Source organism: Coccomyxa subellipsoidea (assembly GCF_000258705.1).
Source record: "Coccomyxa subellipsoidea C-169, whole genome shotgun sequence".
NCBI classification, from domain to species: Eukaryota; Viridiplantae; Chlorophyta; class Trebouxiophyceae; family Coccomyxaceae; genus Coccomyxa; species Coccomyxa subellipsoidea.
This window is the reverse complement of record NW_005178036.1, coordinates 131084-156518: the sequence shown is the minus strand read 5'-3', so window position 1 is coordinate 156518 and position 25435 is coordinate 131084. Positions and strand designations below refer to the sequence as shown.

General features: G+C 54.1%; 4 protein-coding genes across 4 annotated transcripts; 2 read left to right on the top strand and 2 right to left on the bottom strand.

Annotated features, from left to right (window-relative positions):
• Window positions 1-285: 285 nt before the first annotated feature.
• On the top strand, window positions 286-1013 carry COCSUDRAFT_33053 (hypothetical protein). The gene has a single exon (XM_005647843.1). It carries the CDS (start codon window positions 323-325, stop codon window positions 605-607), a length of 285 nt encoding a protein of 94 aa, XP_005647900.1. The 5' UTR covers window positions 286-322; the 3' UTR covers window positions 608-1013.
• A 358-nt stretch (window positions 1014-1371) lies between these two features.
• Window positions 1372-1964, bottom strand: COCSUDRAFT_62894 (hypothetical protein; the record flags this gene model as incomplete). Its single annotated transcript, XM_005647842.1, has 2 exons — window positions 1372-1518; window positions 1794-1964. 2 exons carry the CDS (start codon window positions 1962-1964, stop codon window positions 1372-1374), a joined length of 318 nt encoding a protein of 105 aa, XP_005647899.1.
• Window positions 1965-3356: 1392 nt separating this feature from the next.
• COCSUDRAFT_41619 (hypothetical protein) lies at window positions 3357-10713 on the bottom strand (the record flags this gene model as incomplete). Its single annotated transcript, XM_005647841.1, has 16 exons — window positions 3357-3440; window positions 3855-4231; window positions 4421-4577; window positions 4698-5252; window positions 5371-5703; window positions 6136-6336; window positions 6555-6674; window positions 7013-7124; window positions 7586-7754; window positions 8009-8150; window positions 8472-8599; window positions 8889-8973; window positions 9321-9452; window positions 9793-10035; window positions 10319-10437; window positions 10623-10713. The coding sequence occupies 16 exons, from the start codon at window positions 10711-10713 to the stop codon at window positions 3357-3359; spliced, it is 3048 nt and encodes a 1015-aa protein (XP_005647898.1).
• Window positions 10714-12061: 1348 nt separating this feature from the next.
• COCSUDRAFT_47257 (E1 subunit of 2-oxoglutarate dehydrogenase) lies at window positions 12062-25267 on the top strand (the record flags this gene model as incomplete). The annotated part of the gene is made up of 22 exons (XM_005647840.1): window positions 12062-12228; window positions 12369-12475; window positions 12694-12824; window positions 13189-13301; window positions 13673-13790; window positions 14310-14375; window positions 14822-15029; window positions 15674-15879; window positions 16695-16895; window positions 17351-17599; window positions 17945-18097; window positions 18582-18680; window positions 19485-19638; window positions 20043-20119; window positions 20677-20865; window positions 21340-21402; window positions 21875-22015; window positions 22602-22763; window positions 23230-23343; window positions 23798-23940; window positions 24326-24476; window positions 24930-25267. 22 exons carry the CDS (start codon window positions 12062-12064, stop codon window positions 24978-24980), a joined length of 3063 nt encoding a protein of 1020 aa, XP_005647897.1. The 3' UTR covers window positions 24981-25267.
• Between the last annotated feature and the right edge of the window lie 168 nt (window positions 25268-25435).

Genomic DNA, 25435 nt, shown 5'->3' with positions numbered 1-25435 from the left:
GAAGTAGAGTGCAAGTTGTGTCCCCTTATGGATCAAGGATCCCTTGGGATAGGTGTGGGTCTGTCCTCAGCGGGGCAGGCAGTTTGGAAGGATCTCTGGTGCGTTCATGCCGTGGGCATTGGATGTGGTGTGGCAACAAAGGCAAAGGGAAGTTGGAACTGTGAAGCCACTCTGTGGCACAACCTTTTGTAGGATTTTAGCAGTTGCGCCGGGTTGGCGCATGTTGCAAAATTGACAGGAATGAAAATTTAGGAACCGATCCTACGACCAGGACAAGGAAGCAATGCTTTGAAAATGCATCCCCTCTGACTGGCGGCAGGGGATGCTTGTGACTTGCACAGAAATTGCCACCGAGCCAACACTCATGAACAGAATATTGACTTTTTTTGCCCAAATTGGTAGGTTAGTAGGAAGTTTGCCTGGAAGGAAGTTCTTTTTCTCTCAGTCACAGCAACCTTCCCGCCGATGGAAGCTTGCTTGGAGATGTGTACTAGTAGCAAAGAAGACTGATTGGATGGTGCCACAGAGATGCAGTCTTTGTGGGAGGTTGGTAGGAGGTCTCACATTTGAGCACTTGCTCTCCTGGATGTTTCAAAGTGGGCAATGATCTCTAGTGTTGGATGTTTGGACCTCATTTTGACCTGTCTTGGCAGGATTACACCGGCTGTCTTGACTTCATCTGTCCTACAGGCTTGGTCTGTTCGCAGCACTGCAGCAATGTTAGCATTGGTCAAGTGAGCTAGATGCAGTTTTCATTTCCTGTCATAGCACGTATCTCGTTTAGCCGAATGCACGACCACAGGCTTTGGTGTGAGATGCGAGCGAGGGAAAATTTGCAACGCTCCAATCAATATCACCGCGGAGTCGGGATCTTGCGGCAAGAATGTCACTTTCCTGTCTTGCAGTCTAATTGGGGGGTTGCAGCAAGATGGTTCCAGCCCAGCTGGTCTGATGCAGATTTGACATGAAGCTGTCAATGCAACAGACACGAAGTGTAAATCAGTTACAGGCCTATCACGATGTCTGAAGTACCTAACAGCAGCATGCCTCTTACAGTCTACAATAAGAGCTGTGCTCATGATTACATGCACAGGCAAAAACGCATTTCACAACCCAGATTTGCTTGCAAAATATCCAGCCATAGATGTATCCACAAACCTGGGCCTTGAGGGTACAAAGCATCCACTTGTCTGCTTTTTAAATGCTAAGGTCAAAAGTCTATTGCCCTGAATGCTGTCAAGGCTGCCGGCAGTAATGGCTATCACAATTCACATTTTAAGGACGACTCCTGGATGACACTAGCTAAAGACGGCTACTAATGCTCTCGATTTCTTGAAAGAATACACAGCTGTCCTGTAATTGAAGCTCCTGCTACCTGCCACCTGCATCCCTGGCCATCCGGTCAGCTTCCCCGCTCGTCTGAAAGTGTTTGAACTCTGCGAAAGCCTGCGGATGCTGCACCATGCACTGCTGCATCGCCTCAAACTGCCCCAAGCAATCCATGTCCACTTCATCGTCCTGCAAGACAGCATCCTCTTGTTACTCAGCCGTCATGTGCTTCATCTCTTTCAGTGCAGCAACCTGGGAGGCCTTGGCTACCTTCATGCTCAGCCAAGCGAATGTTGCAAGAGACAGTGAAGACAAAAACAAGTGGCAAGACAGCACAGCTATGCCGCGTGAGCTGGTGCATGCTGGATGCAGAGCCCAGAGACTGCATGTTAAAAAAGACCGCTGCAACGATAACAGCTGGATGACCGTTATTTGCGCAGCAGGAGGAGCAACAGCCCGCGCACCTTGTGCTTGGCCTGATGTCTGAGAAAGCAGGAGAAGGCTGCCTCAAAACTCTTCCCACAGGGCCCGCTCCTCAGATCGTCCACACAGGGGCACGCCAGGGCCTCCGCTATCTGTTCGTCTATTTTGTGGTCCTCCTCAGGCTGCTGGGGCTCTGCCTGACGATCTGACATGCTGCTGTCCTGCAGGACAAGGTACAGTCTCCTTTAATCCTTTGTAGCGGTCTGACATGTGTTTAACAAAGAATCACAAGCCTTTTTATTATGTACGATGTCCCCTCCTGGACATGTGAACTTTGCAGTTGAGGCAGATCAGCTCAGGTTGCTCAGATGGTGATCGAGTGATCCTCACTTGTATGGTGCTTTTAGCTTCCGCGCTCATGATGTAATATTAGGTTTTTATCAATCTAGGCGCCTTCAAGGTAATGTTTTGAGGTACAAACGTATATATTAAGAGGCGACAATGGCCAAACACAACTAGGCTCCAGAAGCACAGATAGAAGAGCAACAGGGGAATTAATAGAGATATCAGAAGAGCAAGTCTGTGTTAGTTCAATGGTGTTCAGTCTTTATTTATCCGAAATTTAAACCGTCACTTGACATTGTGCAAGATAGAGCGTTTAGTTATGCTGTGGTACGTGTCCTGCCAGTGGCATGCACTTTTGCTGTTGGAGCGATGAGACAGATGACCATTTTCTCGTTGTTACAATTGCCTTCAAATTGCAACCTTTTCCATTGTGCCAAGCGCAGGGCTATAGCCAGAACAGTTGCTAACGGTGACAAAAATAGGAGGGGCCTTGGATACAATTGAAGCAAGCACGAGGTCCCATCATCTCTGCTACCAATGACCACAACTCATATTGTACAGCTGGTCACAGACTTATTGGCCAAGCAGGGCACTCCTCTCGGAAAGCCGTTTTGACAGAGCATAATCTTCTCATCCAAAACATATGAGATGAATTGCACGCAGCCATGATCATGATCATGACAATTCCTCATCCCAAACTATTGACCTCCTATCCATAAATTCATACCCCTGTCAAATAAAAGGGTCCCTTGACAGACAAACACTTGACATGGAAGCACCTTTCAAGGGACGCCTCCGCGGAGAAGTCACAGCAAACACTGCTCAGGACAAAGATGCCAAGCATGGTTGCTCCTCAGCAAAAATGGCAGCTCCACAAGCTGATCTGGTGCCACAGCAGTGACCAATCTGGCAAAGCTCCGCATTTTGTCAGACACACCCCACTCTGCACACATGGGGCCTCAAGTGCCTATCCACAGCAAGCAGGGTATCCACAGCAAGCAGGAAGGCATCTCAAACCCACGTCCATCCATCCATGGCCGCATACGCACAGCAAAAGCACAAAGAGCTTCTCTGCTGTAATCCCGTCCGCACTGCATCTACAAAGGCTGCCCTACCAGCTGACACAAAAGCGCTGCATCAAATGAGCACCTTCAAGAGCCTATCCACAGGTCATCGCTCATCCAACAGCCAGAACCCTCCAGGAGTCCATCCAAATGAACAATGTGGTCATGACATCAGCGATGGAAAATGCGCTGACATCAGCCGCTGGTCCCGGGCGGCTTGGCGGCCGCAACCGACTGCGCGAGGAGGTTTGGCATGGCGCCCAAATTGGATCCAGGCATCTGCAAATGCAACGAAGTGCTCAGGTCAATGTTCTTGGACTGCAAATGTGCATGTCCGTGTGTCGCAAGCCAAATGTGTGACATCTCTTCCCATCGCCGTCTGAAGAATCTTACCCACTTACGATAGAAAATGACAGCTGTGAGGAAAGAAACGCAGCTCCTTCTCAGAGACGGCAATGAAGCAAGATAGAAACATTTGCCACACACTGCCTTTCACCAGACTTGCAGAGAACCGATGCACTTTCTTTCCTGCCGGAACCCACATGTCTCCTACCACCTCTTGAGAGATTTGGTAAACTTGACTGAAGTCCGCCTGAGAAAAATCATTCCCACTAGCCCGCCTCAGAGAAGGGTAAGAACGCTGAACCCTGATCTGAACCACATGCATTGGAAAGGGTGAACCTGAGGGGTCACCTGGGGTGGAGCCATGCCGCCGGCGATCATCTGGCCGGGGGCCATAGGTGGGAGCCCCCCCGGCTGCGGCGGCCGCGGCTGGCCACCGCCGGCCATCATGGCGGGGGGTCCGCCGCCGGCGAGGGGCCCGCCGACAGGCAGGCCATAGCCGCCCGGGGGGCGCATTCCGGGCAGCCCATTGGGCAGCATGCCGGGCGGCAGGTGTTGCCCGGGAACGCCCCCGGGCTGCTGCCCCGGCTGCGGCGGCAGCTGCATGCCCGGCTGCCCCTGCTGCATCGGCTGCTGCATGCGCGCGGCCGCCGCCTGCTGATGCGCCACCAGGTTCTGAGCCGCCTGCATCTGCATCGCTTGCGGCTGCATGCTCGGCGGCATACCCGCTGCACCACATTGCACACTTGTCAGTAGCAGCTCACCAGTCTTAATACTGTGTGAGCTACAATAGCACAGTAGCACACCCCTGGCATGCACAATAATAAGGCATGTTCAGAAAGTAGTATTTTTGGCCAACACTTCTGCGCAGGCAGGAACAAACATAACAATGTCACAAAATGCAGCAAAACAGGCACCTTTTGGAAGGGCCTGCCGTTGCTGGCCCTGGATGCGCTGGATGAGTGCATTGCGCATCTGCGCCGTCAGCTCGCGCCCGTCCGGCAGCTGGTTGGTGCGCAGTATTTGCTGCAGCTGCGCGTTGGTGATCTGGCCCCGCTGCTGCTGCTGTTGCTGCTGCACGCGGCATGGCAATTGTTCTTCAGACAATATTCTACTTGCATTTTTTTTTCAGCCAAAGGAACGGGCAGAAACTGAAGGTCTGACTCCTTCAGGTGCAGACAACTGGATAAGTACCTGGGGTGTGCCGCCGGGTGTGCCAGGGCCGGGTGCCATGGGCATGCCAAAGGACATGCCAGCCGGGCTGCCGGGGATGCCGCCGGCCGCTGGCTGCTGCTGGAGCGGCCCAGGTGACGCCACCTGTGCGGGGCCGCCGCCGCCCAGCGCCGCGCTCATCGGCAGCGCCGCGCCGTTTGGCGGAGCCGCCTGCCCCTGCGGCGGCTGCTGCTGGCTCGCCGGAGGCAGCGCGGGCGGCATGCCTGGCATGCCGCCGGCCATTGGCGGCTGCTGCAGCTGCTGATCGGCGCCGGGAGCCGGCCCGGCCGGGCCGGCTGGCGCGGCGCCGCCGCCGGGGGACGGCGGCGGCTGGCCGGGGCCGGCAGGGAAGCCCGGGGGCGGCGGGTGCATGGGCGGCATCGGCGCGTTGAGCGCTGGAGGGAACGCCTGCGCTGGCGACATCGGCCCCGCGCCCGGCATGGGCGGCCCGGCCAGGCCCGGCGCCATGGCCGCCCCTGGCGGCGGCGCGATGTTGGCCGCCTGTGCCGCCGCGGCTGCAGCTGCCGCTTGAGCAGCCTGCACTCCAAGCCACCCCCTCAATCTTATTCCTTCGCTAGAATACTGCCCTGCACACCTATGTTCAGCGCGCCACATGCCAGGACTCTTCAATGGAGAGAGAGCACAAGTTTCACACCTGGGCGGACGCGGCGGCCTCGGCCATGTCGGCAAGCTCCATGGGGTTGCGGTAGGTGCCCTGCGCGGTGGCGAGCACGCCGGCGACAACGAGCGCGTAAGAGGGGTGCGCCTCGATCCGCTGAGATGCGGCATTCCGCGCGCGCATTTCGTCCTGCTGCCTGTTCTGGCGCGCCTTCTGGCCCACGTTGGCGAGCGCGCTCTGATGCGTGCGCAGGATGTCAGAGGGCATCGGCAGCGACTGGTGGATCATCTGCCGCGCGCTCATCTTGTCGATCTGCATTGCCGCCAGCGCGCTCTCCTCCGTCGGCTCCGCGTCGCCCTGCCCGCTCATCTGCGCGCGCCAGCAGCTCAACTTATTGAATCAAAACCCACAAGCCTTGCACCTTGGCAGGATCTACCAAGGGTAAGGTCAGATGTCTCTAGGAGGTGCGCCCTTCCGTGGCTCTGCAGAGGTTGCCATCATCATCGAAGGCTGTGACTTGCGCTGGGGTACAACCTCGACAAAGAAGGGAACATCCGCATAGCCTGAAGTGACGATGACTGACCATGTCGCCTACTGTGTCACTCAAATTTACTCTACCCACCTGCTCCCACTGCATGACAGCTGCACAGGTGATTGCCAAGCCCTCAACACCACATCCTAGCGCAGCACAATGCCCATGCCCAACAAATTGTGCTGAAGGACTATTTCCCCAAGGGTGCATGGGCTCCATAGAACACCCCCCTGAAGCTCCCAAGGGGGTCAGCAGTGAGAGGCCCCCACCGTGATGGCTCGGAAGCGCTGGCGGCAGTTATGGGGGCTGCGGTAGATGCCCTGCATGGAGCAGGATGCCGCGAGCACGTCGGCCACCAGGAACCAGTTGCTGCCAAACTCGTGCACGATCGCGCACAGCAGCCGCTCCTCCTCTGGGCTCCACGGTATCGTCTGCCCGCTGCCCGCAGCGCCGCTGCCGCGCCGGCCAATCTATGCGGAGCAAAATTGACGATTCAGGATGGCCTCATGGAGCCAGCAAGACTTGCATGGGTACAATCCGTCAGGCTGCTAATGTTGGCTTCTGCTAAAGTTTAAAGCGTGACACAAGGCTGTGGCGATGGCTGTCAAAGTGACCTGATCTCTATAAGTGCGATGCACCCTACAGGCCAGGCCCAAATATCTGGCTGCTTTTTTGCAGGAGGGCGAACCTGGTAGCCCATGCTGTCCATGCGGTTGAGGGCCTTCTTGTTGGCGGGCCCCCCGGTGGCGCCACGCTTGTCCGGCTGGCGCATCATGCCGCCACGCTGGCGGTCCAGGCTGGCCGCCACCTGGCAGCAAAACGTCGAACACATCTCACTTTCCCTCCCACAAAGTCTGCTTATCTCCCAAATCACTCTTTAGACAGTATCATTGCACATAAAATTATACAAAAGGAGGTTGTCTCGTTCCTCATGCGCAGCTCGCTTTGCACACCAGGCTTGTTGCATCCCTGCCTATAAGCAACCCGTGGCTTTACGGCTGTAGACTGGCCATGGCCGCAGCTTTCTCCATACGGGAGGTCATCTTGTGTCACAATCCTAGGCACTGTGCTGCAGGGTGATGTTGTTGTTAATCTGTCTCGGCCCTGAAAATAGCATGGTACAAAGCTCAGAATGTAAGGCCGCACCTGGGAGGCCTTGCGCGCGGAGATTCGGCGCGGCTGCACGGGCTCCTCGTAGTCCTCGTCGTCCAAGTCCCGCCGCCGGCGCTTGCGCACACGCTGCTCCGCGTCCGACAGCCTGCCGAGCATGCCACAATTCAAAACTTGAATTTGAATCCATATCCTGCAGTTCGGGCTGCTGCATGAGAGTGTCTTCCAGACTGTGCGCTGAGAAGATTGCCAGCTACACAAGCTCAAGCATACAGAGCGGGAACCAGGGCCATATGTGCGGCTGTGAAAAGCTCTCCGTCAGCAATGCGCATCAATGCAAGTGCTGCTCACCCAGATGAGCAGCTCCGCAAGGGGACAGCATGCAACCATCGGTGTGCAAGGCACTGCAGAGTGGGCCTCGTCCAGTCAAGTTGTATAGATCTATGCTTCAAACGAAGGCGCACATCTGCGCTAACTTCACAGTAGGCTCGCAATGCCATGCACGCCAGGGCAACAAAAGAAATTAGGGGCACGCATGCGAGACGACCATCAGTGATTGGGAGCAGGCATGCCAGGTCATCATGAGTAATCAGGGGCGCGGGGGCGCACTGGCGGTCCGAGAGGCCGGAGGAGGGGCGCAGGCTACTGGTGGGCCGCCGGCCGGGGCCGAGGCGTCTGCCGAGGGGAGTTCCCACGTCCGTCACATCATCCAGCTCCACATAGTCCTTCAGAATGTGCGGCGCCAGCCGACCCTTCTTCCGCCGCTTGGCTGTCAGCCCTGCACCGCGCAATATCGAGCAAGGATGTCTCGAACAGCGTTCATTGAGACTCTCAAGAAAGGTGGCATGCATGCTCAGGAGCTGTAAAGTAGGTCAGTATCAAAATGGTATCCAAGAGGTGCAGACAAACACGCACAGCTTCATTCCCTCTGAGATTCCACAAGCATATGAGTCTACAGTCCTCAGAGTCTGCATCAAACTAAACCACTAAGGCAATCAGCTTGACTTCATATTGGAGCAGAAGGACACGCACCGAGCGGCTTGTCCTCTTCGTCGACGGTGGTGGCGCCGTCTGCGGCGTCCTCGGCGGCCTCCCTCTCCTGCCGCTTTATCTCCGCGCTCTCGGCCGCCGCGCGCCGCGCCGCATCAACCTCTTCTTCCCACTCCCGCTCCTCCTGTTGCACCAGAACACACGATTACTAAGGCAGGGCAGTTGTGTGCAATTCTTTACTTCTGCACATTGTCAGCAACACGCACATCAGCCACCAGCGTGTCAGGAAGATCTCCTCGGTTTTCATCTTCCCGTGGCGTCATATATATGGCACTGGAATGAGACTCCGGTTCCGTGCTAAGCAATGCCAGAGGGACAGTTGAAGTAGCAATGCACTGAGAGTTAACCAGCCAGAACAGGCTTAAATTGTGGCTCCCATAGGACTTTCTTTGGTGGAACATGTTCCTAACAAAAGCGAGCGGAAAAGCATGTCATAAGAGCGCACCTGCAGGCGCAGGATGACATCTGCCTCGGCCAGCTCGGTGATGTGGCGCTCCAGGAGCTCTGGCAGGCTCTCCGCCGCCTTGTAGGTCAGCATCAGGTCCCCAAACGACGCCGGACCATGCAGCAGGCCTGCACCATGGACACACACTCTGGTCATTGAGATTGTCAGCAGAATCTGAGGCCCGACAATGTGAGATCTGCGCTATAAGTATCTGTGCATTTGAAACAGGCTGAACTCAAGCAGGCATGCAGCGGAGAGGTTACGGTCCCTGCGTGTGCGCATGAGTAATGCACCAGGCAGAAAAGTGGCTTTGAAAGTGGAACTCTGGGCAGAACATTGCATATACAATTCTCCCGCCAGTAGGCAGGGAGAAATTCTAAAGACGCAAGACATAATCAATCTAAAAAATTGTCATACCGTTGGTGGCAAGGCTATTGGTGCCAGAGGTGCCAGCGTTGCGGTTGCTGGCCATGCGCTCCTTCCTAGACTTCAGTGACTCCTCCTGGGCAGGAGACAAATAAATTGAGAGACATGTCGAAACATCGCGGCAGGCTCAAATGATGCTGGAATTTCTTGATTGTAAAATTCCGGTGGTGCTGTTTTTCCCCAGCAATGATCAGTGCCAAACCGCCTTAGTCCAGCAGGTGCTCTATGAAAATAGAGTTTGGGAATGAGGATACATCTCACAATCCCTCTAATTCCTGCTGGTGGTATCGGTCAACCCTGGTGCTACCAGCATTGTGGCATCGGGCAGACCAACCCCAAAAGCACCAAGGACTGACCGATTTTACCAACAGAAATTTCAAAATGTGAGACACCGTATCGCATGTTAACAAAGGCATTCCCCACCTGCGCCATTGCCTTGGCGGCCTCGGCTCGAAGTTGATCGCCCAAGGGCGTCGTTTTAAGGCTGCCCTTTTTCGCCACGGCTGCGGCGGCGTGCGCGAATGCGCGCGCTGCAGTCCTCTTCCACAGCCGCTCCTGCGAGCACAACCGCCGGTGTCAGTTTAGGTGGTGTTTGACTTTAGGCCGCTCAAGTACCAGTTGTTCGATGTGTCAAATCAATCAGCACATCTGCTACCCTTGAATTTCTGTCAAAATACAGGCTTGTAGCTACTGCCACCACTCAGTTGTGCACGCCGTAGCATGTCTGTCATGTGACAGAAACTCGAAGAGAAGGAGATGTGCTGACCGATGAGTATGGGGCAGCCTGTCACGAAGGTGGCATGTCTAGAAAGGTGCTCAAATATTCATTAGCGATTGACTAGGCACTGAGAGCTTACATGTGCATGTTTGCAGTGCAACAGGAAACCACGCGCACCTGCCCAAAGTCGTTTGCCAGCCAGCGCATCTCCTGCAGGATGTAGTCATGGCCGGTCGGCGGCGCGGCCGGCTCCGGGTGCGGCCGCTGGAAAGCCAAAGAAAGCGTCGCGCGCAGGGCTCGAATCGCCGCCGCGCTCGCCAGCAACGTCTCCTCGCGCTTGCGCCGCTGCGCGTCCGTCTCCTGTGGCGTGCCCTCCCGCCCCTCAGATGCGCCCCGCACACCCTCGCCTTTGCTGTCCGCCTGCGCGCATGCCCCACCCCGTGAGTCCATGCCAATTGGGCTCAAAACTTATTGTGGTCAGTGCTGCACACATCTTCTATTGTTTTATATATTTGGTCGGCCTTGATGGGATGGAACACTTGACGAGAAGTTCCGCCTGCACATTGTATACGCACAAAGGTGCGGAAGGACATGTGCCAGACATACAGAGGGACCAGCGGGATGTCCCAATTAAGTATGAGTACACGTGAGACTCAGGTGTTGCAGCGCAGCTAAATAGCATTGACTTCCATGGCAGGCGCACCGGGGAGGGCTGGCGATCATTGGGTGGCGGAGTGTCCGCCTTCCTCTGCACCATCTTTTTGACGGCCTCCAGCTTCAAAGACACTGCTCCGTTGGCAGGCAGGCCTGTGATGTCCACACCTGCATGCATGCATGCGCTTCTCAATGCCACATTCCTGCGGAGCTCTTGGCACAAGAGGAAGCACACACTGCTCATCCGCATCATGCACGCCCTCTGCGCACAGTCCAGCCATGTAGCGCTACAGATTACAAGCAGATCTCAGATGTATAAGGAAGCTGATTTTTTCCTCCTTCATGAGACCCACCAGCCTTGTCTCCAGGTGGCGCAATGATGCCATTTGGCCCTCGGGGCATCTGCTGCTGCGACCCAGAGCTGGGCCGCCTGTTCTGTCCCATGGGAATCAGTTTGACACTCCCCAAGGCAGCCTCAAGCTGCCCTGCAGCACTCCAACGATCTATGCATGCGATGGAGACGATACGTTGGTGTTGTTTCGGAGCAGGAAGATGTCACTCCCTTCCTGATTCATCTTTCCTGGATCACATGCACATAAGTGTCAGTCGCGATTGCCAACACGCCGATCCGCGATCTTGCTACAGTGCGACCTCAAAGAAACAATGAAGGTAACGCCAGTTGAACAGAGAAGAGCAGACCACCCTCTTCGCACAGGGGACACAAGGCGCACAGAAGCATGGGAGGTGTACGGATTCTATTCATCGAGATGATCAAGAACCGACAGCACGTCGAAATTTTCTGACGAGAACTCGGGATCTAAAACGACAGGAAGCAATCCAAGCCACCCGATGTGCGCAAAAGTAGACCAAGTAAGATCGCGGCCAGAGGCATTGAAAACTCAAGACCGACAGCTCAGATCCCGACAAGCAAACTCGGGTCTTCTGCAGCCAAAGCGCGACAAGAAAAGATATGACCTTGATCTTTAAATCAGCATACCACGATGGCATGATCATACCAAGCGAGGATCTGCCAAAGGTAACCCCCACCACTGGAACTCGATGTAACAGTATACACCAGGACTCCAACTCTATGCCCAGGCCTTCGTTAACCATTTTGCTGTGGCATTTCTGTTCTCAGAAGAACAATCAAGCAAAATAACAAATAGAAAAAGATCGGCAAGCAATGAAACACCAGGCAAAGCGCCCAAACTTCAAAGTTTCGATGCTCTTAAGTTGACACTGGAACTTTAAACACTTTATTGAGGGCCCAGAATCGCACGCATGTGCACTGGCGTGAAGCAAACCTTTATTAAATGTAACAAAGAAAGTTTTGGAAAAAAGGGAGAGGGCGCAGGGGCCGTTGAAGGTGCACCAAACAAAGAAAACAGATCAGCTGTCAAACAAGTGCTCACCAGAAAAAGGCTTCTTTCTCGTTCTAGAGCGTGCCGGACGGCTGGCCGTGCCCCTTTAGTAGCAGTCAGGCGCTTTCTGGTGGATTTGGAAAAAGGACTTGTCCCGGGCGAGGTGAAGCAGGCCATGAAACGCACTCAGAGTGAGGCTGTTCATAAACTCAGCAAGACTCTCCCTCCAGATGTAGATATTTCAACGCCCTTAAAAGTGACGTAACCGCTGAAGAACGCCGTCGGCGTGGTGCGCATTAACAAACATCATGACCTAACCAATTTGGACTTGACAAAAAGCTTCGCAATCGAGTCTCACCGACCCAGATGACCCCTTGTGGGGTTGCGGTGGTATGTGCAAGTTCCAGTGAATAAACGTCAAAGTAGCAAGAATGGCCCTCAGCGGTTTTTACCGCAAACTAGCGACCCAGGTGACTGGGCGCCTCAGATATGTGTCGCCCTTATGTCTGACTGCCACCGAAAAAGTATTGCATACTTCTGCGGTTGCCGGAGCGATACCGGATCCCAAGCCGGTGCCGCTGCCGAAGCTCAAAGACAGGTATATTTTGATCTCGGAAATAGCTTTTGGATATTATTTCTATTGCTCTTGCTGTGCATAGTGACATTAGACAGGCTCCTTATCTTAGCAAATGCTGGTAATCAATATTCTGAGCTAATTTGCCTTCATGCAACGTGCAGCTTCCTGGATGGTACATCTAGCACATACTTGGAGGAGCTTGAAGAGCGGTACCGGGCCGATCCCAGCAGCGTGGACAAGACATGGGCCAGCTTTTTCAACAGCCTGGGTATGGGACGACTTGCTTTGCTCTGCCTTATTGTGCAGCACACCAAGCTCACTACTGTCCTGTCCTGTCACCCTGTTGCATAGTCTTTCCTGGCGATATCACCATCTGACAGGCCAACTTCGCAGAATGACACATGATGACACGTGATGCATCTGCTGCGGCAAGCACTGATCGTTCAAGAATTGTTGCGTCCCTCACATGTTCCTTGCCATCTGCAGAGCAAGGGGTGGCGCCCGAGGCAGTGGCCGAGGCGTACCATGCGTACGAGCAGGGCAGCAAGGTGTCCCCCCTGTCAGCAGCGGCAGTCTCCAACCAGACCATCCAGGAGAGCCAGCGCCTGCTGCTGCTTGTCCGCGCATACCAGGCATATCCCTTACCTCGTGCCAATTTTTTGGACCTCACTGCTTTCCATGTGTACACTGATTGTTGGCATTCCTCGCCTCACAAGTGCTCTCACTTCCTGGCCCAGAGACGCACATGCTATACCTGTCAGTTCCCCAGGCGATCCCTTGCCCAGTATTAACTCTACCTAAACATGCATGACCTCTATGTGCCGGCATGCGAGGCATGTTTGACAGCAGGGATCAGAGGGCAGGCGCCTCTCGCTTGTGCTTTTCTGCTTCAAACGGCTGCCATAAAGCGGCACAGGAGTAACATATAAAAATCTCTCATCGAGTGGCATGTGAGTCAATTTTGTTTTACCATCTGTGCAGGTGAACGGGCACTTCATGGCGAATCTGGACCCCCTAGGACTGGACAAGCGGCCGATGCCCATCGAGCTGGACCCGGCGCTGTACGGTTTCTCAGACAAGGACCTCGACAGAGAGTGAGCCACGCACATGCTGCTGTGCTCATGCACACATCGGCGCGCAACACATGCCGTGTACCCTGATGAGGACTTTACAGCCTCCTTGCTTCACGCCCCATATGCTGGACCAAACCGTAGCAGCACACTAAACATGACATGTTCCCACCATTCTCGCTGTGTTCCAAAAAACATGCAGTCTGCAGTACAGGAAGCGTACACGACAGTCTTTGCTGGCACTCTCTTCAAGGACTTTATTTTGCACGCCAATGCCTTGAGCTAAGGAGTGCACGCGTACTGTGGGAAGGCAGGAAGTGCACGGAGGATTTTCAAAGAGGATGAGGGGAATTTTACTTCAAGGGGCATTAAGCAGGGTTTTGGGGGGCGCGCAGGTTCTTTCTGGGCACCTGGAATATGAAGGGGTTTCTGAGCGAGGAGCGCCCCATCCGCACGCTGCGCGAAGTGCTGCAGCGCCTTCGCGAGGCATACTGTGGCACCATCGGCTACGAGGCGCGCTTCTTGCACCTTACCATTCCTCCATAGTTGCACCATGTGTTTGTGTTTGTGTGAGGGCTCTAAGGAGGCCGGTCTTGTCACACGCGCGCTGGTTGACAAGGGACTCTGACGGTCAGAACACTTTTTGGGGACCGTATATACGGCCGAAAATACGGTCATACGGTATTAAAATATACGGAATACGGTCAAAAACGGCCTAATTTGGCCCAAAACACCGAACATACGACCGAATCTTCACCGTTTGCCAAATGGTCGGATGCGTATGGTGCAACTATGCATTCCTCAAACACCACCCGTCCACTCTGTGCTGTGACTGGTGTATTCTGTGCTGCAATGCACCCTCATGCAAGTGCTCGACTGAGGGAATATGGCTCCGGAGTCCACTGCTAAGGGTTGCAGCACCTGGGAAGCGGCATTCCACAGCAAGATGCATACATCAGCCTATCACTTTATAGTCAGTTGTCCATAATTCTGCCAAGATAAGTCGCGTGAGGCGCTGCATGTGCTGCGCAGTACATGCACATTCCGGACCGGGAGCACTGCAATTGGCTGAGGGATCGTATCGAGACCGCCGAGGAGGTGAGCGCCTCTGTACACAGCTCATTGGGAAATTCACTGCAAAGGGGACCATAACCACATCTGCTGGCTTTGGGAGCCCTTGCCGGTTGTGGGACTGCTAAAGGAATGGCGGCATGGGCAATACTCTGGTTCGTTCCTGGGGCTGTCACATACAGACTTAGCAAGGGCAGGCAGCGCCGGCGGAGTGTGGTTTTGGTCCACACAGCAGGGCATAACACAGATTGACTGCCTCCAGACTCCTTTTGTTGGTTCAGTGCATGACGCAACTGGATCCTGAGGATCAGGCATCCTGTTGCGTGCTTTATCTGGAAAGCATTTGCGAACACAGCCTGGGCACAAGTAATATCACAGTACACATAATCCCCAGAAACCCAATGGCCGGGAGTTGAATGGGCATAGTTTGGCGCTGTATTGTACAATAAACCCGGTGTGTACGCCCTGCGCAGTTCAAGTACACTCCGGAGCGCAAGCTGCAGATCCTGGACCGGCTGGCATGGAGCGAGATGTTCGAGAGCTTTCTGGCGAACAAGTTTGCGGCGGCCAAGCGGTTTGGCCTGGAGGGCTGCGAGACGCTCATCCCCGGCATGAAGGCGCTCATCGACCGCAGCACCGAGCAGGGCGTCGAGTCCATTGTCATGGGCATGCCCCACCGAGGTGAGGCCTCCGCCCTCCCATTCAAGCAGAGATAATCACAATCTGAGTTCTTACATGCACGCTTTGGTTCAAGCATGTGCCTGTCACGTGCCTTGCATGTTGCAGCCATGGGAATGCCCCACTTTCTGTTGGTGCATAGTACAGTCAGTGGTTAAAATGAGAGAACTGTGACTTGCTGATGGAATGTGGGGTCAGCCCTGGAAGTTCTTGCATGCATGCCTCACCAAGGTGAGGTGTCTGCACTGATGTACTGCACCCCAGCCGCAATGCAATTGACCGCAGAATATAACAGTAGAATACAAGACTGCATGCAACCAAGGTTGTCCTGCATTGAATCTACTTGTCTCGTTTGCAATCATCACGGGGACCTCTTGCATGTACCCCTACCCTCTCACTAGAGATACCGTTGAATGTGGGCTGGCGCTCTCGGTGGGAACTGCGAGATGTCCTTGCACAGTTTGTGGTTGGGCAGATGGGCGGATGCATCTGCTTGGCAGACGACGCTTCCAAGGTCATTTCCTCAGTTGCTGTCAAGAGTGCCAGGCCGGAATGGGTGGAAAACCTGGTTCTGCACTTGTTGCGCCCTATCTCCTTGCCTCGCACCCAAACTTTTGCCTGAGCCTGGGTCCCGCTCCTGCGCGCAGGCCGGCTGAATGTGCTGGCGAACGTGGTGCGAAAGCCGCTGCGTCAGATCTTCAGCGAGTTTGCCGGAGTGACCCCCGAGTCCGGGGGCGGCGAGTGGTCCGGCACCGGCGATGTGAAGTACCACCTGGGCACCTCCTATGACCGCCCTACCACCTCCGGCAAGCGCGTGCATCTGTCCCTCCTCGCCAACCCCTCTCATCTCGAGGTAAGCATGATTTCTTGGCCCCTGGCAGCATTGGCCAGGATTCAAATAGCGGGCAGGTAGATGCCTCGGTGCGGCTGCATCCCCTTGGGAAGTTTTAGGTCCGGGTTTTGGGCTGGCTATTGGATTTTGGGTCTCAAGGTTATGGTGCACTGGTTATGGTGCACTGGTCTGGAGACTAGAATGAGTGCGGTACCGATAAACAATTGTTGTGTGGTTGTGGACGGGATCCATGTATGTGATCAGGCTGGGGTGTTTTTAGCTCCCTGGATGCATGGGCACCTGAACTACCCTGGGCCTATTTGCATTAATTTGTCCTGTATCTCGCTGCATAACCTTTGTTTGGTGGTGCCACTTGAAGGCAATCAGCAATGGCATGCGTGCCTTGGAACTTCAAAGTTGGCTTGATTAAAAAATTGTGTTTTTCAAGTGGCAGCTGATTCAGGAGGGCAGGACGCCTGTTTTGGCATGACGCCTATTTTGATGCTGAGGCCTGTTCGGGCAGCACACCAGTATTTCCCTCAAAGTCCGATCTACTGTTTGCAAGCGCACCACCAGCTGTCTTTGAGGGTGTTCTGGCGCTGTTGCCGACTGAGGCATTGGGCCTCTTTCTTGGGCCATTTCCGGCGCGGTAGAAAGAAAACTTGAAGGCACTACAGGGAACCCCGTAGGAGACCCCTCACATGCTTTGTGCAGAGCCAATAATGGCTGAGCTGGATCGCGGTAAATAGAATTCTACGTCACACGCCCCCTGCTAGTCCTATGCGGGCATGTTGCCTGGTTTGGCGCTGAGTTTTGTGCTTTTTGGCTCTGCACAGGCGGTGGACCCGGTGCTGGTGGGCAAGGTGCGCGCGAAGCAGTACTACAGCGACGACGCCAGCCGCGACCGCAACATGGGCATTCTGCTGCACGGAGACGGCAGCTTCTCGGGGCAGGGCGTTGTCTATGAGACCCTCGACATGAGCGCCCTGCCTGACTACACCGTCGGCGGCGTCATCCACATCGTGGTCAACAACCAGGTGCTTATTTTTGTCGCTGCACAGTGAGTAACTAGAGCCAGGCACAGGGCATGGGGTTGTGTGGCTTGAACGGCATGCATGTGGTAATATTGCTGCATTGTGGCATGAGATTCTCTCACACGGGCTGAGACTAGGTGTGTGGAGCTGCATGCAAGTCAGCTGCCAGGGTGCCTTTTTCCCACGGGTGTGCATGCGGGGATTTTTCTAGCCATGTGGTTGCTACATGGCCTTCTTTGTTCTCAAGATTCGTTTTAAATAAAAAAAAAGTGCACTTGGTGCACTTGGTTTCCAAGTGCACCAAGTGATCTAAGTAAGATAGCGAGGATTCAAATATCCCCTTGATCTTACAACTGTTTTTTAATAAATGTCTGGTGCTATGGGAGAACGTCCTTCCTCTGATATCTTGACCAGTATTCAGTACTGGGTAATTTATAGCAGGCTCCGCTGTCTGTCAGGTGGCGTTCACGACGGATCCGCGCAAGTCGCGATCCTCCCCGTACTGCACGGACGTGGCCAAGTCCCTCAACGCGCCGATCCTGCATGTCAACGGCGATGACGTGGAGGCCGTGACTCGCGCGTGCGAGCTGGCGGGCGAGTGGCGGCAGCGCTGGAAAAGTGATGTGGTCGTGGACATCGTGTGCTACCGCCGCTATGGGCACAACGAGATCGACGAACCCTCCTTCACGCAGCCCCTCATGTACAAGGTTTGTTCTCTGGCTGCTGATTAGCCACTGCTCTGTTGTCACGCCCCCTCGGTTCTCTGGTGGATTCACCCCCGATGAACTTGCACGTGTCGAGCGTATGCCCACCTCAAATTTGTAGCTTTTCCACTGTATGCCAAACCGTCAAAATGGGAGACTGTTGAAGTCAAGTAAACGATGATTAGGAGAGATAGCGGGAGGTATGCAAGCAAGCAGGACTCTGGTTTACTTGTATTGGGACATTGATATAGGGATTGGGGTCCTTGTTGCATGCGTCAGCACCCCCTCAAGATTCGCTGCCATGCATGCATGCTGCTGGGTTGATGGTGTTACAATGGATGCTCGCAGAAAATCAAGAAGCTGGAGAACGTGTATAAGATCTACCAGAAGCAGCTGCTGGAGGAGGGGATTGTGAAGCAGGAGGACCTGAAACAGCTGCAAGACCATGTGTCCGGCATCATGGGCGCCGAATTCGAGGCCGCCCGCACCTACAAGCCTGAGGTGAGGGACCACCTAAATGTTATATATATTTCGGATTTGGGCTTGCAATAGCCAGGGATTTAGATGGGCACTTTGGATCCTCTATATGGCAGCTCTACAGCCACTGGAATTGTGTGGCCGCTGTTGAAGCAATAACTAAAGTTAAGGGTGCACTTCCGTTCAAATAGGAGCTTGCACGAATATGAGAGGTAGAGAGGTTTGCAGGCTCTCTGGGTAGGGCAGTGAAGCGAATTACTGGCTTCCTGTGGCTCGTGTTGATAAGTTTCCACCAGATTGGTGGTGCTCTTTAGCGAGAACTCAATCACCCTTGCTGGCAGGAGGGTGCATTGCCTCGGGGCAAGGTGACACTTCATGGCTATCACAGCAATATAGGAGCTGTGAAAGCCGGACAGCCAAGCCTGTGCGCTGCAAATGCGCTCTCCTTCACCCCTCAGTATATCCCAGGATGTCAGATATCTGACTTGAGTTGATCCGTGCTCTGCAGGCGAAGGATTGGCTGTCGTCTTACTGGTCGGGCTACAACTCGCCCAGCCAGATGTCGCGCATCCGAAACACCGGCATGCCTCTCGGTGTCCTCAAGGAGGTGCGCGCCCTTCTGCCCCTTCCACTCCCGTGGGATCATTCTTCTTCTCTCCTGGCACGATCCTGTATGTACCAGTATTTTGGATCATGCTTTCGCACAGTGCATGCCCCTCCAAATCCTCAAGGAGGTCCGGCCCCCTCTGCCCCAGGGGCCCCAATGTTTCTTTTTAAGGATGTTGGCTGGAAGCCAATGTGGCTACAGACATATGCCTGAATTGAAAGATTTAAGCCACGAAAGCTGGAATTTTGAGGAGTTTTCTCCAAAAATTGGTGTTTTGGGGCGTAATTTTGCTTGGAAGGGCTGAAATGTGGCTTCCTGCAACGGTGAATGAATCTTCAGAAGCCAAATCGTGGCTTCAAAGTGGGACACCCTCAGGTGCTTCATGCGCCACAAAAATTGTCCTGTTTATTTGTTAAAAGCCACATTGGTTTCAGAACGCCACTAAAAGACACCCTGCTGCCCCTGCACTTCTAAGAAACCAATCCTTCATATCTCCTGCCAGAATTCTTTATCTGACGGGTGCACCGCATCATGCTGCTGCAAACTGCATGCCACAGAATGGTGTCATGCAGCGGAAAGTCTGCATGGGTTCGAGATAAAGAAAGGAAACTTCTCGCAACCTACGCGGCTTGCTGTTTCATTCAGGGTCTTCTGTAGCCTGGCATACTGACTATGCAAAGGTGTGGCAGTGAAAAGAGATCAACCTTGTATGCATGTGGCGATTCAAAAACATTGCAATTTGGGTGGACGCAACATAGCGGGATCGTCCTTATGCCCTAAATACATTGTGAAATGCGCGCGTAGGTGGGCTACGCGCTGACGAATGTGCCAGAGGGATTCACGCTGCACAAGGGCGTCAAGCGAGTGTACGAGCAGCGGCGCCAGATGATTGACACTGGGGAGGGCATTGACTGGGGCACAGCCGAAGCACTCGCCTTCGGCACCCTGCTCTCTGAAGGTGGGCTCTGTACGCTAGTTTTTAAGCCAAGCAACGTGTCGTCATGTTTGTGCCGCAATCCTCCACACTGTTGCAGGAGCATGCTTGTCTCTACATGCCAGGTTCTGGTCAATAATGACTCGGCACCTTCCTTAGCGGAGGTGGGCTCTGTTTGCTTTGTCATCGCGGGAGCGTCACACTTGCCTGGGATTCTTATGTTCTGTGTGCATTTGTACGGCAGGTTCTGCTGGGTGTGAGCTGTGACCTGCTTTGTGGTCCTCGAGTGCTGCATTGTACGAGTCTGTGTGCATGTTACCTGGGACACGTTCTTGGGCGCATTCTCTATGGCATTCGGAAGGTTGGAATAGTGGAGGATTCCCAGGGCCGTATTGGAGGTTGGTCACATATATTGGTTGCGTGTCCAGGAAATCACGTGCGGCTGAGTGGCCAGGATGTTGAGCGAGGCACCTTCAGCCACCGCCATGCAGTCGTGCATGACCAGGTGGGCGCTCACACAACTTCCTAGTCAGCTGTACTTGCTCCCTGCAGATGTTTTGTCTGGTGCTAGCGGGGTGATCAGGTGTGTCAGGAGCAAGTTAGCAGGCTCTTGTCGGCTTGGGAACCCATACATGGCATTCCAAGTTCGATGGAACAAATTGGCTGGGTTCCACAAGTTCCTGCCGTGATGCCCAGGTTACCTGTTGCAATGCCAACATTGCCTCACAAGTTCCAATGCACATGACACATAAGCGGGCTGCAATGACGCCGCATGGCCTCTAAAGCGACTTGCTCATCCTTAATGCGAACGACGCCACCATTTCTGTTAAGAGGGGCAATTCCAGCTGGCAGCGTCCGTCAGCTTGCGTAAGGTTTGCCATAGCAGTACCTTGCGATTGCGGACTGACCGGTGCCTGTTGGAGATGTCAGGAGATTTCTTACTTCCGCTGGACTGTCAGGGATCAATGGAGTTTTCGATTACAGTGCACATGGCTTAGAGCATGCATGCAAAGGCAGGTCATGCGCCATTGAATGCATGACTAAGGGTGAGTCGCCGCGCAGGTGACGGGGGAGTCATTCACGCCGCTGAGCCACGTGTTCAGCGGGCAGAAGCCGGGCCAGTTCACGGTGTCCAACAGCTCACTCTCCGAGTTCGGCATCCTGGGTTTTGAGCTGGGCTACGCGCTGGAGAACCCCAACTCGCTCGTCCTCTGGGAAGCCCAGTTCGGCGACTTTGCCAATGGCGCCCAGGTGCGCGCCTGATGGCATCATGTGCATGAGTTCTCTGCTGTCAGTTCTGCTTTATTCACAGCCCTGCTTCTGTCTGAATGCAGCTGAGGGCACAATTACTGTACGAGGCAGATGTCACTGCTTGCACGTTGCGCGATAGATGCAGTTCTAGGTATGCAGGGTTGTATTCCAACAGAAGTAGGATGACCTTAAGCATGGGGTGGCTGTTTACTTGCTGCAAAAGTTTTTGCGGCGGGAACCTGGGTTGCAAGAAGAGTCCCAATCCATCTGTGGCTTGTCGTCAAGGCTGTATGGGCTTGCCATGGTCTCCTGGGTTTCCATTGCAGACCAAGTACAGCCTTTCTGACAGCTGCTCCACATGGCGCAGGTTTTTTAGCAGACCCAGGTTGCTGCATGTCTTTTTGAATGCTCTCACGGCCACATTCCGTTCAAACAGAGAGCATACCTTCGAGAGTCTTGTGTGCGCGCGCGCAGGTGATATTTGACCAGTTCATGTCGTCGGGCGAGACCAAGTGGCTGCGCCAGAACGGCCTTACCGTGCTCCTACCCCACGGCTACGACGGCCAGGCGCGCATCCTTTCCCTCTGAGTGCGCAGGCAGATTAAGTGTGTCTCGTGCGTTGATCTTTACTCTGAAGTCAGAATTGCCAGGCCCCCTACTGAGTAGCTCACCCAGGGGCAAGCTAGGACGTCCCTTAAGGTGCTTGCTTGCCATGGCTTGCAGTGCTTGCTTGTCTTATGTTTGCCCCTCCTCTTGAACTTTCCCCACATGATGCAGGCAGTGAGTTGCACGACCTGCATGCCTGCTGCCCCGCTAACAGGGACCAATGCATGTACTAAGCATTGCGCCCACAGTGTAGCGGGTCTTGCTTGGGTCTGGCGAGTCCAGCAATAGGATATATGGCAGCCTGCAGCTTGCGTACAAGTGCACCTTGCGTTTTCCTGCAGGAATAGCATCTCAGTAGAAATAACCGTAATGGAATCATGAAAGAACATGATATCTGGCGCAGGGCCCGGAGCACAGCAGTGCGCGGCTGGAGCGGTACCTGCAGATGGTGGACGAAAATCCCTACGAGGTCCCCAAGGTGGACGAGTCCAAGTGGTTCTCCGGCGGCCACCTGGGCGGCCAGATCCAAAAGATCAACTGGCAGGTGACTAATCGCGCGCGCATGCATGCCTGGCAATGATGAGCTGCATATAATAGCATGAAACCGACACGGGCACACAGGTTAGAGGTCAGGACAGCATGTGAGACCAGCCAGAGAGCTGCACGAACATCTGAGTCATCTCTCCAAGACCTCGACTGGACTCTTATCCAGGCTCCATATATTCCCAGCAGTGGCTGCCTTTGCTTGGCATATGATGCATCGTCACCTGTGTCACACGTCTGACTGGACCTCTGGTTAATTCGTTGCCAGAAGCTGCGCACATGCACGCAGCGCGTCATGTGCAGGAGTTATTGACAGTCAACTGTGTGCAAACACCCTGACGCCACCCAGATTTGCCATTTTTTTTATGGCCATTGTTCTGAGGTGTTTGCACGCATGCACACGCGCAATTAGCCTCTACATACAAAGCAAAAGTTCCTTCTAGGGGTTTGGAATTTTGGAGAACCTCAGAGGTTCTCAGCGCCATGTCAGCAAAGCATGTCATCTGAAGTCTCCGCAGCTCGCTAGAAAATGAGAGAGACTGCTTGCTTGTCATTATATTGAATTCTGTGGCTGCATGTGTGCGCAGATTGCCAACTGCACGACGCCGGCCAACTACTTCCACCTGCTCCGGAGGCAGATCCACCGGCAGTTCCGCAAGCCCCTCATCGTGATGTCCCCCAAGAATTTGCTGCGCCACCCGCAGGCCAAGTCCGGCCTCTGGGAGTTCGACGAGATCCCCGACGACAAGGTATGCGTTCTGAGGAAACAGCCCCTTGTGTCATGTGTCAGAAGGGCTATGGGTATGCGCATGCTTTCTTCAGAGGAGGCAGCCTCCACCCAGCTTACAGGGCTGGTCACTATCCTTTTGAGCTAGAAGGACGGAGATGAGCTAAGGCTCATATGAGGGCCTCGTCTTGGGATCTGGCTGAAGGACATAGTGCAGAAATTGTGTGCTCGTGCTTATGTACTGTCCTTTTTGCATGCACCTCAGCCACGTGCAGGCCTCTTGAAACTGGATTCTGATGGCGCCCTGCGTCCTGTCCAGAAATACAGGGTAGCACACAGAAGGAAGATTTCTTATAATATATCCGCGCCTCTTGGCAGGAAAAGCGTTCAAATACACCTTAATAACCGCCACAGGGAGTGGCCCTGCGGGATTCAAAATATTGCATCTTGGCGTTACCCTTAGGGTATATATTGCCGGGGACGTGCAGGGCATCCAGGGTGTGCGCTTCAAGCGGCTGATCATGGATGAGAGCGCCTCTGACCGCCACCCCCACCCGCCGAAAGAAGAAGGCTTCAAGCGCCTCGTCTTCTGCTCTGGAAAGGTGCGCTTGCAAGTTGACACTCAATGTATGACCGCATTCCTGCCGCTGCAAGCAAGTGCCAAGCAATGTGGTTTGCACTGGTAGGGAACATGGCTGGCTGTTGTTGAAAGTCTACCAGCAAATGCTCGGTGCCTTCATGTGCTTCAGAATTGTCCCCTCTGTTTCGCTGGGCCAGCGTTGTGCCAGGGGCCTCTCAAGGGCAGTCGACTGAAGCATGGAGATTGTGCATATGTCGGATTGTTAGATCCGCGCTGCATGTGCGCACGAAAATGTCCCTGGACCTGAGCAGCTTTGGGCAGCAGATTCTGTCCCTGAGTCTTCATCAGAACTGTCTCAGGCAAGACGGTGACCTGGGTTTTAGGGCAAAAAATATAATGTAATGAATATGAAATATAAACATAACATAATATAATAAATTTGATAAAATATCAGCAGTGCTGCGGTGTGCCTGCAGCTGTACTATGAGCTCAAGGCGGGCCGGGAGAAGGCAGGCACAGAGAAAGAGGTGGCTCTGGTGCGTCTGGAGCAGCTGGCGCCGTTCCCGTTCGACCTGGTCATGCGCGAGCTGCGCCGCTACCCCAATGCCGAGATTCTCTGGTGAGTCACCGCTGACCGCGCCGCTGATGTCACGACTGCTGCTGAAGTTGTGTCAAAAGCCATTGTCTACGGCCGCTCCTATGCCGTGCAATCGTCCTTTATTAAAATTGTGGGAAGCCATGCCTTGAAGAGGTATTGGCCAGATGGGTGTTCCCCTGAACAAAAGTGTGCGAGGAACAGTCATGCACAGTATTTCCTGGTGGTGCCGCTTCTACTTGCACTGCTCATTGTGACCATTGAATGTCAAGTCCTGTGAGCTCTGCTACCTGCAGCTGCCCCACACAGCCACACGCAGTCAGCAGTCCCCTGCACCACAGGCGGCGTTGTTTGGCGTGAAATTCCTGGGAGAACTAGGCATTGATGTATTGTCTTCTGCTGTGCACAGGGCTCAGGAGGAGCCGATGAACATGGGCGCCTACTTCCACGTGGCCCAGCGCATCAAGACATGCATGAGCGAGGAGAACCGCCCCATCCCCATGCAGCTGCAGTATGCTGGCAGACCCCCCTGCGCATCGACCGCCACCGGCTTCGGCAAGGTGGGGGGCCCCTAAGTAGAACTTCTCTTTCAGTAACCATCGCACGCTTTCCTAACAGAGGCCAGGTGTGAAGGATTGGCAGCTTCAAAGGGACAGATTGCGGCTCCTTCTCTCTGGATTCTTGTGTATGCATATGAAGTTCTCCTTTTCCCTGTGTTGGACTACGAAAAGTGCAGGTTGTGCTAGTGACTCTGCCCGGTGCATGTGGAGATCAGTCACAGCACATGCTGTTGCCCGATCCCTGCATTTTTGCAGCTTCCGTGGTGCTGTCATGCACTACTTGTTCTCCTCGGCAATGAATTGTCCAAGCTCTTTGCTCGTATACTGGAATCCAGGCCCTCAACTGAACGTTGCCGCATTGGCTTGTAGACAGCAGGAGAGTGTGAGGGCTTGTGTCAGCGGTAATATAATATTTAATCCCAAGTGTGCTGATTGTGCTCTGCTGCCTTGCAGGTGCATGCACAGGAGCAGGCAGCGCTTGTTCAGGCCGCTGTTGAGGTCTGACAGCCTCAAGACCCCTTTAACTTATGAGAAGCACATGAATCATGTGTGCACAGTCAGACATGGTCTCATTCTTATTACGTAATATTGGTATACCGGTTGCAATTAGGGTGTTTATTGATATCTTGAGAGCCTGAGCCTGTTATCCCGGGATCATGCAAGGACTCGTGAAACATCACGCCATGTCGTGATGATGGTTGTTAACCAAGATTTTCAAATGTTCTCACTCCTACGTAGTGTATACATGTGTATCTGAAGATGTTGTTAATGCGGCCCACGCCTTTCCACATACTGTGTTGCTGCAGGCGTGATTTAGAATTGCATGACACTAACACAACAACATGCAACCACCCCACAACTGCATCAATATTTTGCCATGCCCTCAGAACAGCAGGCAAGCAGCTCGGCTGCTAAGACCGAAATCACATCACGATTGCATGGGGTGCAGTCAAGCGCAC